Genomic DNA, 11,673 nt, shown 5'->3' with positions numbered 1-11,673 from the left:
TAAAATAATAAAAAGGAAATAATGTCTTCCATGAGTGGGTACGCAACCAAGTGCATGTTGCGCTAGATGTGAGCGAGTTGTTTGTTTAGAAGCCCAGATTCTGGATCTAAGCAACAAACTGGCAACATTGAGGAGCATAACAGTCATGGAAAAGATCCTGGACTTAACGCACCAGGCTGTGATAGAGGGGGGTCTTGATGAGGAGGGGGGGTCGGAGGCGCACGATCCCGAGGTGGGGAGCTGGGTCACTGTGTGAAGGGGGGGGGGGGGGGAGGGAGGGGCTGTTGCATTTGGTGTATTTGTAGTTTCTGATGTAATATTGGTGGAATGGTTTAATTAAGAGGGGCTGAAATCGGTTCAGATTAGGTGTTCAGTTTAGTCTACCGTGGTCATCATGTGATCTACACAACGTCCCCTGGTGACTGTCATGGCAGCCCTATCCCTGGTCACTTTCTCTAACATCAGGCCCGTCTTTGTCTGACTTGTCTGCTAAAAGAAAACAGTGTTTGTGCACAGTGCATTCTGATGCGGTATAAAGCACTGCAACACAATGCATTACATAAGAAGAACAAAGCAATTGGGAACAAAAAGAGCACCGCAATGTGTGTCAACAACGCATTGCAGCACAGGGTGCATCAAACTGCATGCCACCCATCAATGGTGCAAATGAGCACTTTTTGTTGCTTTTGTTTATTAATGACCAAATTTTTTAAATTTTTTTTTATTATTGTAACTCATTTTTCTATTTGGCTTATTTACAGATCTTGTGGCACAGAGAGGAGAACGCTTAGAGTTATTAATAGATAAAACGGAGAACCTTGTTGACTCTGTAAGTGTACACAAATGTTGATGACGCCACATAATACACCAGTGTTTTTATAAAGGAGAGCACTCCAGGGAAACAGGAAGTTTATATCTTTTTAGCATGATGTTTTATTTTAGTTTTTTGTATCAAATCTTTATTTTGCAAATAAACATTGAAGACATGGTACGCCCATCGTAAAGAGTAGAAGCTGTTAGTTCATAGTTCTCCTTTTGAACCTTAAGACTCTCTCTGACTGAAAACACCATATTGCCCTGTCTGAAGAGAGCAGTCAGGGAGGGAAAGAGTCTCTCCTCCGATTATTCAGTGTTTGTAAATTGTGTCACCAGCCGGCGCGTATACAGTAAGGCCCCGTTCACACTGATCGATTTATCGCGCGTTTTTTGCAGCGATATCGCTCATATTTCCACGCGATATCGCTCTATGTAGCTTCTCCAATCCATTTCAATGGAGCTGTTCACATCTCGTCGCTCAATATCGCTGGTAGCTTGTCGCTCCTACATGACCCTTTTTTCGAGCGATATTGCTCCTGATTGCATACAGCCCAATAGGAAAAAGTCGCTCAATATCGCGCGATTTTCATGTCGTTAAGGGTGAATGGGGCCTAAATGTGATGAGTAGCCGTGTAATAATGGGAATAGGAGTTTAGAGTTTCACCTTCTGGCTGGAAATCCTAAATCTATTCATTTTATTTTTACCAGACTGAAAAAGGAAATGTTTTTGAAATGGTATATTTTGGTAAAGAAGAAAAATGATATACAAATTCTATACATTTACTTTTTAAAAGCAATTTAACCCGGTTCTGTAAGTCCAAAATAAAGATCAGAGCAGGGTCAGTGAGGAGGGGCCGTATTTACTTCATTAGACAATGTTATCAGTCTCTGAGAGCGCTTATTTAAAAGCATATAAAGCTAACCCTGGCTCAACGGTCATGACATTTATTGCTCTGTAATTGGTGCATTTTATTTTTCTAGTCTGTCACCTTTAAGACCACAAGCAGAAACCTGGCCCGGGCTATGTGCATGAAGAATTTGAAGCTGACCATCATTATTGTTGTTGTAACAGTAGTAAGTATTCCGCTAACCCATTTTTGTTTAAAGAGACTGTCAAGGGGATTTATCAAAACTGGACAGACAAAATCTGGAGCTGCTGTGCATGGCAACCAATCAGCTTCTCGATTTCATTTTCAAATCTTAACTGAACAAACTGAAGAAAGAAGCTGATTGGTTGCTGTGCACAGCTGCTCCAGATTTTGTTTGCTCCAGTTCTGATAAATTCCCCTCTGTGTCTTATGGCTCTAAAGATGTAACAAAGCATGACCTGTGAAAGAAGAGGCTTTATATTTACCTGTTCTTCTGTCCGTTCCTCCAATTTCCACTGTGCTGCAGAGCAATGGCCTCCTCACGTCCGACAAACCTTTGGGTGCATTGAATGCCTGGGCCCCCACTGTACTCTGTGGTTTCCTCTGCCGACCCCTGTGTCACACATCAGTGAGGTAGGGGTTATTGGAAGGAACCAGAGTGTATAGTAGGGGGGATAGAGGCAGCTGACACTTCTAAAAGTGTCTCATGTGAAGATTTATTTGGCAGCCGTATCTTCTGAACAGATCATTAGGAAGGGCAGCGGGACAGGTCTGGGGCAAAGGGACCAAACAGGACGTGAGGGGGAATCTCCTCAGCAGGTTCACAGACCATAATGAAAACCAGGTTCTATCCTGTTTTGGCTGGAGTTCTACAACCCCAATTCCCAAAAAGTTGGGGCACTGAAATCTACAGAGCCCCAACTGTTTTTGGAATTGGGGATGTACTATAAGGATTAGACGGGCATTCGTGTTTTCTTTGTGTAGTATTCGGCACACAATGTTTAAATTCCGGATTGGATCATATGAAGCGGAGTCTTGGAATTCTTGAGTTATAGAAGAACTCTGGGCAAAAATGTTCTTAACCCTTGCAGTTGGGCTACCCCCGCACTGCAAGGGTTAAGTGCTTGGTTTCGTCAAGGAGTGAAAATAACGGAGTTATACTCATCGGAACCTCGCAGCCAGCTGGCTGTTAGACCGGTCCCTGCAGTCTCTCTCATTGAAGCTCACGTGAAAGAAAAATAGCTGTCTTTGTGAGCTGACCAGTAGCCATGAGAAAGTATTCTTGGTATCTACGATAACTTCCCCTAGTTGCTTAGGGTTCTTCATGGATCCCGACTAGAACCAAGAAAAATAGATCCTTGCTACTACTAAATCCAACAAGTCCATAGAAGATTCAAAGAATGAGTACATCTCCTGCAAGTTGTAGGCTCGTCTCTGGGGGTGGAGCCTGCTTCTGTGGCGAGATATTCTCTGAAAAAATTATGGAAAGGGTAGGCAACCTTGGCACTCCAGCTGTGGTGAAGCTACTCATCTCCTCATGCCTTGGCCTCTAGCTGTCAGTCTTGCAGTGTCTCATGGGACAAGCTTGCCTACCCCTGCTGTAGATTATTCAGAGAATGAGTACATCTGCTGGATGCAGGCTCCTCCCCCCTGGGGGCAGATATTGAGTCTTGCAGGACATGTATTATTGGAGTTAGAAGTAGTGCAGATCTATTTTTCTTGGTTCCAGTAGGGATCAATCAAGAGCCCTAAGCACCTGCAGAAGGATATTGTAGGATATTTGGGCCTAGAGTGGGACCTGCAGAATGCAGACACTTCTTGACTTGTGTATTCTCTTTTTTGTTTGCCTTCCCTACATTCATTATTACCTACAATCATTTTTAAAGTGTACTGGCTGATTAATAAAATAGATTATTGGACTTAGTAGTCATGCTGTTCTTTTTTTTGGGGGGGAGGGTTTAAAAGAAGGGGCAACTTTTTATTCAGTACTAAAATACCTAAATATAATTTGACAACGGACCTATCTTATTGTGTTTCCATTAGGAATGCACCGAGACCGAGTATTTGGGTGAGTACTCGTACTCGGCCAAATGCTCCCTATAGTTATCCCGATACCGGAACTTTTGGTATCAGGAAGCGGAGTCGCAAGTCATTACACGCTGCCCGGCTTCCTGATTCCTCGTCACCAGGGAGCATGGAGCCGGCTTCCCGGCCAATCAGGAAGCCGGGTGGCATGTAATGACTCTCTGCCCGGCTTCCTGATTTGTCAGGATGCTGGCCAACCAGGAAACCGGCTCCATGCTTCATCACCTGTTGACGAGGGAGCATGGAGCCAGCTTCCTGGCTAATTAGGAAGCTGGGCGGCGAGTCATTACACGCCGCCTGGCTTCCTTACTGAGACTTTCGGTATCGGTATTTGGTATAGGCGAGTACCGGAGAAAAAAAATATATCGATACTCGTACTTGATACCGAAAAAACTGTATTGTTGCATCCCTAGTTTCCATGGTTAAAAACTCAAACTTAATCTGAATTTCTGTTTTTGAATTTCCATGCGTTCTATCCCACTCCTCATAACCATATTGATCTAGAAGTTTCTAAACTTACCTATTGAAGAAGTCCATGGGATGGACTTCCTCAATGCCAGTTAGCTCAGCCCTGTGAATATGCACTTCCTTGTGTCACAACGCTAAGTAAGCATGCTTTCTGAACTTCCCACAATGTAACATTATCATTGCTTGCTCTAAGCAATGCGTGATGGGATATGTAGTCTTGAGAAATGGAGATTTTCACATCAAGCAGCAGGGAAAGAGATGCAAAGCACACTGGGTATCCAGGAAGGTGGTGAAAGTGATGGGCAGACAGGAGGCAGCACTCACTACATAAAAGGGACTTTTAAGTAAGCTTTGATTGCATTATCAGAAACCTCTCCAGTATGTATTCCTATTACAATGCTGATGTTATAACATGATACGATATGCTGGAACTTTACAACTCCTTTAAGTTGCATTCTGCTTCAATTTTTGCCCCAGGTCATTATCTATATCATTGTGTCGGCAGCTTGCGGAGGGCTGTCGTGGCCCAGCTGTGTGAATAAGTAACTCCTCTCTCTTCCGATGCATGAAAGTGTTCTCCAGTAACCGGAAAGTCAAAGTACTACCTATTCACACGTGTAGAATCCCGCCGAAAAGAGACTTAATGGAAAAGCCTTTTCCCTCGACGCTGCGAGGTGTCCGATATCCTCCTTCATCGTCTCATCCTTCCATTCTTACTGGACATTGTAGCTCTATGCCTTATAATGTGTAAGAGGAAACATGGCCAGGAGTCTGTCACGCTGTATGTCCTGAAAGCTGAAGGAGATGGAGCATGGTAATGCCATTTATTTTTTCTCTTTCCTAAACCCTTTTTTTTTTTTCCCTCACAGTCCCTCTCTACCCCTCAAATATCCTCTTATGTTTTTCACTGTTTTAGTCCCTTTTTTAAAACCTGTCCAGCAGTCCATTCTTGTCCTTGCTTGTGATACCAAACTCGATATTGCCCAGCCAAAGCCATCGGAACCCCCGAGCTGTCGCCTCAGCCGTCCGTAGATTGATTTCAGAATTGCACTGCTGCTTTTGATTTTCCACTAAAGCTCATTATTGTTGTGACCGTTGTTCTTTTCTGTTATGTTTTTTTGCACTCTGAAGCATCACATAGATGATTGGTCAGCCATTTTGAATCACCTCAGAATAACCAGGTGCATTTTGCCATGTTTTCTTAGTTCAGTGAGCAAAGCATTGTGTCACTCACAGGGAATGATATAATATAGGTATTGCTTTATGAACAAAACTGTATATAGCCCCAGCAGGTCCGGATACAGGTTGCTCCTACTTTAAGTGGCTCACTATGTTTCATGGAAGCTCAAAGGCTGGCCATAGACCAGGGGTAGGCAACCTCCACACTCCAGCTGTAGTGGAACTACAAGTCACTTCAGGCATTGCAAGACTCTGGCAGCCATAGGCATGATGGGATTTGTAATTTCACCACATCCGGAGTGCCGAGCTTGCCTTCCCTTGCCATAGACATTGCAAACTGCAAAATTCCCTTCAGGTCTACCAAGTACTGTGTAGTGCCAGGGCCTGCCTAACTTTATTTCAATTTAATGGATTAAAGGAGAACCATGTGGTGAGTGATTTCCACTCATCCTCATAGTTAGAGCAGACCTGTGACAAAGAAGCTGTCACAGGTCGGCTCTATTGATCGGGAAGTGAGCAGAAACATGCAGCCGATCCGCTCACTTCCCGATTGTCTCCCTTCAGTGACTGTCAGTCCCCCCTCCCGAGGAATGAACAGGGGAGGGGGCGGGCACATCTGGCTCTGCCTCTAGATAGGCAGAGCCAGCTGTCACTCACACAGTTTTGTCAGGGATCCCTCCCGGTTGCAGCGCTCTCAGTATGCCGCGGGCAATAGCCCACAATATACTGAGCTTTGGGTCATGGGAGGAGGTTAGTATATGTCCTCCTGTGACCCTAAAGAGATCTATGGGGAAAAACACTATTTCCATACTTCTCTTAATTAGTAACTTAAGGTGCCCATACACTGGTCGCATTTCGGCCGTTTTTTAATGTACCGGACGAAATTCGCACAGTGTGTGTGGCTGCGGCTCCCTTTCAGCCGGCATTCCTCGATCAACTGATTGAAAAAGCCTGCTGGAAAATTTTCGATCGATCAGGGCCAGCAGCCAATGAGGCGGCACCTGTCGGAATACAATGTAAAGAGCAGGATCCCTCGATCGACACGCTGTTTGTGTTGATGGAGGAAGCGGGTACATTTTTTTTCGTTCAGCTCCCGGGTTGAACGGAAAAATTTCATAGGTATATGTCCAGCCTAACACTGCATAGTTGTTGCTTGATCTAAGGGATATTGTACAATTCAATTGTAGTGTGTGAGTGTGGCCATCTTTAAAGGAGAACTATGGGGTCAGTGTTTTCCCCCATAGTTCTCCTTAGGGTAACGGGAGGACACAAACTAGCGTCCTCCCATCACCCTAAGCTCAGTATACCGCGAGCTACAGCTCACGGTATACTGAGACGCCGCAGCCGGAGCGGATCCCGACATGGACGTGGGGATCCACCCAGCTGCGTGAGTGACAGCTGGCTCTGCCTATCTAGAGGCAGAGCCAGCTGTACCCGCCCCCTCCCGTTCCGCCAGTCAGCGCTGGCGGATCGGAGAGGGGAATCCAGCCCCTCCCCTGTCACGGCAGAGAGCCGTGACAGGATCGAGAGGTGAGCGAACGCCGGTATGTGTTCGCTCACCTCCCGATCTACTGAGCCGACCTGTGACAGTCTCATTGTCACAGGTCAGCTAGAACTATGAGGTGAGTGATTTTCACTCACCTCATAGTTCTCCTTTTAATGTATTAGAGTATGGTCTGCAGGTAAACTGTGATTGCGGGTCACCTATTCACGCGGAGGTTATGTCTGTGCAAATGGACGCTTGATCCTTGATAAGTGTAAATATAAGGGCTCTTCCTGAGATGTACAAAGGGGCTGTGAAAAGGGATGGAGCCTCGGTGTCAGTACATGGCAACTGCAGAATCTTTTGCTGGTCTTTTTCTTGCTATGGAAGTGCGCTTTAACAATGATTTCTGTGGTGCAGTTGGTAGAGGACTTTATGATTGGCTGCTTCATCTAAATAATCAGGAAACGTAAAGGGGTCAACTTGTTTTTTTTTTTTAAATGGCTGTCAAGGGTCAAGCTGCGTGGAATCAAAACCCTCCGGCCAATTTGGCTTTTCAGGTCCTTTGTGGGAGGTAGACTGGTCATTGAGTGTGGGGGTGAAGAATATGTAAGGAAAAATGACATTTATTTTGCTGCTTTATGGTATAAATGTAATTCTTGTAGCAACGTATTCCAAATCCACTCATCCTAATTGAATTACATATGAAGCCATTCTGTGTCTGATGCTGGCTATACACGGGCAGATTTATTCCAGAGGCACAGGAAATTCAACAGAAAATCTGCTCAGGGTCATGCCAAGTAAAATTTTATGTAGGCAACCTCTCGTGGAACTACGAGCCCCATGAGGCATTGCAAGACTCTGACAGCCAAAGACATGAGTCCCAGAGGCATTATGGGATATGTAGTTTTAACCACAGCTGGAGTGCAAGGTTGCTTACCCCTATTGTAGCATCATTCTCTGGAGGCACCCACTCACCCTAAAACTGTACAAATCGTATAACGTGTACTATCCTATTGGCATAGACACAACATTGCAGCAGATCTCTGTCTTAATGGGCCCTTTTGTGGTCACCCTTATATAAATTTTCCTTCGATTTTGGTCAGTTTTTTTTTTTTATCCATACAAGTTAATATTGAAACGTCCAAATGGCACTTTGTTTGCTGATGCCTGTGGGACGCATTTTTCTGTTGCACCCAGCGTGCCCTTTGAACAATGATCCGGCAGTTCTGAGTTAGGACTAAAAGACTTCCTTTCCCCTGATGGGATGAGAATTGCACTTGGAATGTGATTGTTATACAGTGTTCGCCATTTCATATGTTATCATTCGTTTAATGAATCATTAATGGTTTCCCTCCAATTGTTTGTTTTCTTAACATGAGATCATTTTTGCTTTACATATGTACTGTTTTTATTTTTTAATCTGATGTGTTTAAGACTTCTGAAAATAAAGAAAATCCATGGCACTTTTAGAGGAATTGAAGATATGTATTCTACCCAATCCTATTTCTTTCCATTCAAATACAATCAGAATAACAATTAGGAGCTTGGGGGTCATGTCACACTAGTAATCTTGCTGCTGTTGGGAACTTGCCAGTGATTGGCTGGCTAAAGAGCAGAGAGAATGCCCACCAACTCCTATGGTGGCACGCCATAGTGTCACTGGTGAGATGATAGCCAGCTAACTAGCATTTGCAGAAGCTGCAGCCTACCTTCGTCATTCAGTACAGCTTTCCTCTAACAAAAGCAATGGCTCATGACTGGTACTAAATAGGAGCTATTATGAGGGGTGTATCGGAGTGAAAAAGAAAATGAGCAGACACTTTTAATAGTCAAAGCGAACCTCCAGGTATTCTTTACGATGCCACAAGTCGCCTCCTGATGACTACGCTATGTGCAGATCTCTGCTCTTCAGAGTCAATGTCCTGGCTTCTCTGATGCTGGAAGTTACTTTCAGCATTATTCTAGTGCTGTGACTTAAGGTGCCCCTATACTGCACAATTATCGTATGAGAATCGCGGGAAATCCTGCGATCATACCATAAACGTGCAGTGAATGGAAGGCGTACGGTCGCACCACTTTTGTATTGCGAGCATGTTGGAAAACCAGCCGAGAATGGTACGATTTTCGTCTGGTTTTTAACATGCTATTAATACAAATGTGGTGCGACCGTACAGTGCCCGTTCAGCATTGCAGTCATCGGATGATCGCAATTATACCATAAACGTGCAGTGAATGGAAGGCGTACGGTCGCACCACTTTTGTATTGCGAGCATGTTGGAAAACCAGCCGAGAATGGTACGATTTTCGTCTGGTTTTTAACATGCTATTAATACAAATGTGGTGCGACCATACAGTGCCCGTTCAGCATGTCTTGTTTAGGGAAGGGATCCTGTCATTCTGTGAATAGAGGGGAGATTTATTGATAAACCCGCACGCTCTCCCTTATTAAAATGTGAAACAAATATAACCCAAAAATATTAACCTGTGATCAGTCAGCATTATCACATTAAGCTGAACATGAAATATGTACAAGTGAATTCATAAACAATATACATAATCATAATTCAGTAAAAACTTAATCCATCCTAGCTTCAAAATGCAAGGAACATTGGTGACAAGTTCATGTGATGGTGAAACAAAAAATGTATATAAAAAACAAAGTCGATAGTGAAATCTGGTAATCCCACTCCGACTAAAACATCAATGCTCCCCACTCATCAGAATCACTCAAATCACGGTGTAATAGAATGTTCCTTCTCCAAAGCCAAGGAAACAGCTTCCCTATAGCTTCTTCTGTGAATAGATCACAACCCTTTTAGGTCTCGTTCACACCTAGGCGTATTGCATATGCGTGACCGGCGTGCGGTTTACCGCGATTCGCGGTAAAAAAGTCGTGCGACCGTCGCGCGTTTCCGAAGGCTACTTGGCTGTATCCCAATGGAAACGCGCAACAAAAACGGCCCAAATACGCCAAGGTGGGAACGAGACCATTGAATACAATGGGATTTAGATGTTTGAGCGTTTTGTAGAGCGTTCGTCGAGCGTAGAACACGCTACAAAACGTTCAGGTGTGAACGAGGGCTTAAGAGAAACAACGTATCCTTTTCCCACAACACTTTTTCTTTAGATCAGCGATCTCCTCCGCACTCCCCATACAGGTCGATCGTGACCAGGATAATGAACCAACGATAAAAAGAAAAAAAAAAATCTTGCGGGTCTACACCTGAGCAAGTTTCTCTGCTTCCATGGTGTGGGGATTAGTACAATATACCCCTTGTGGGTTATATGCTTCATCTGTTATGATGTAAGTTTTTAATTGTCCTTTGCGTAAAATTAAATTTTAAAAGATTTTATGCTTTGTGTGTTATCCTTTATCGGTGGTTTATTATCCTGGTCACGATTGTATGTTTACCTGCATACAAATTGAGAAGCAAGGTTCATGGTTAGGGTTATATACGTTAAAACAAGTGTTTGTACTGTACTTGGCAGCGATCAGAACCACCCGCCAAATGCATGGGCCCTGCCACAAAGGGAAATTTTCTTTTTTGGGTGGGAGATGCTGGGCCTAGTTATAAATCCCACCTTTGACTTCACCAACTGCCTTAACTATTCTTTGCACAGATATAGTAATGTTTACCGGTCAATGGGATGCAGCTCCTCCGGTCAATGGGATGCAGCTCCTCCGGTCAATGGGATGCAGCTCCTCCATCACGTGATGCATGCTCCCACAATGCTAAAAATCCACAGGAAATGTGAACTGTGTTATGTTATGGCCTAATCTTCATTACACTAATTCCTACCCCCACCCCATGCAATAACCATTAAACTCTACTTGCTTTGCATCTTTGTGCAGCAAACTGTATGCATTTTATTGCGGGAGAATAGGGTAGTAGTGTGAAGGGCACTTCATGAAAGCAGTTTGCCAGTTCCCAATCCAGACCCAGCTTGTACATGGTGAATAAAGGAAGGCACAGATAGCCCATTAACAGTGTTGTCCCTGAGAATGGATAAAACTGGATTCATGTTCTAGTCAGTTTAAACTTAGGGGAGGTTCACACCATTTTCCGGACCAGATGTAGAATGCAGTGCATTGCGTTTTGGTGCGTTCAAGCTTTAAATGGGCTTTTAGGTGCGTTCCAGTGTTTGCACATGTTTCCATGCATTTGTAGTGCATTCCAGACAAAATTAGACCTGCAGTATTTTTCTGGTATAGACTGCGCTGGTGTGAACAGAGGCCAGAAATAGCATAGGGACACATTAGGATGCATTTTGGGTCCGGGAACAATCTGTTCTGGAGATGATTTGGATGTGGAGTGAAGGTTCCCTTAAACATTCTGGCTGAAATTCAAACCATGGCCATGAACTCAGGGAAAAAATCGGCTCCAGTAACAAGCTGGCCATGCATGGCTCAAATTTTGGTCGACCACTGCCGGATCAGCCAAAATTCGAGCTGTGGGGTGGTCTGGTCATTACCACCCGACGCAATAAAAGCAGATGTCCCTTCAGCGAAAGTCAATCCAACGATCAACTTCTGTTGAGGGCACAGGGCCACCCACAAATTATATTAAGTCCATTTCCTGCTCCATTTGTACCCAGATTATACAAATCACCAGACTTTTTAAATAAGTTTCAAAACTTTTTTTTTTTTTTTTTTATTTACCAAGAAGAGGTCAAGCAGGATAATCAAAGGAGATGTTCCACAAAAACATTGTCTCTTCTACACATAGTAACTAATCAACTTCATATAACCACACAAATAATGTGCACCAT

General features: G+C 44.0%; 1 protein-coding gene across 2 annotated transcripts in view; it reads left to right on the top strand.

Annotated features, from left to right (window-relative positions):
- The window catches only part of VAMP7 (vesicle associated membrane protein 7), a 37,546-nt gene that overhangs the window by 20,521 nt on the left and 5,352 nt on the right, over positions 1-11,673 (top strand). For both annotated transcript variants that reach the window (XM_018566589.1, XM_018566588.1), the window contains exons 6-8: positions 762-829; positions 1,798-1,890; positions 4,716-5,199. In XM_018566589.1, the coding sequence (XP_018422091.1) occupies positions 762-829; positions 1,798-1,890; positions 4,716-4,784 (230 nt within the window). In that variant the 3' untranslated portion in view covers positions 4,785-5,199. The remainder of the gene's footprint in view (positions 1-761; positions 830-1,797; positions 1,891-4,715; positions 5,200-11,673) is intronic.

The sequence above is a fragment of the Nanorana parkeri genome, unplaced genomic scaffold (genome assembly GCF_000935625.1).
Source record: "Nanorana parkeri isolate BGI_ZX_2015 unplaced genomic scaffold, ASM93562v1 scaffold960, whole genome shotgun sequence".
Lineage (NCBI taxonomy): Eukaryota > Metazoa > Chordata > Amphibia > Anura > Dicroglossidae > Nanorana > Nanorana parkeri.
This window is presented reverse-complemented; position numbering and strand designations above follow the sequence as displayed.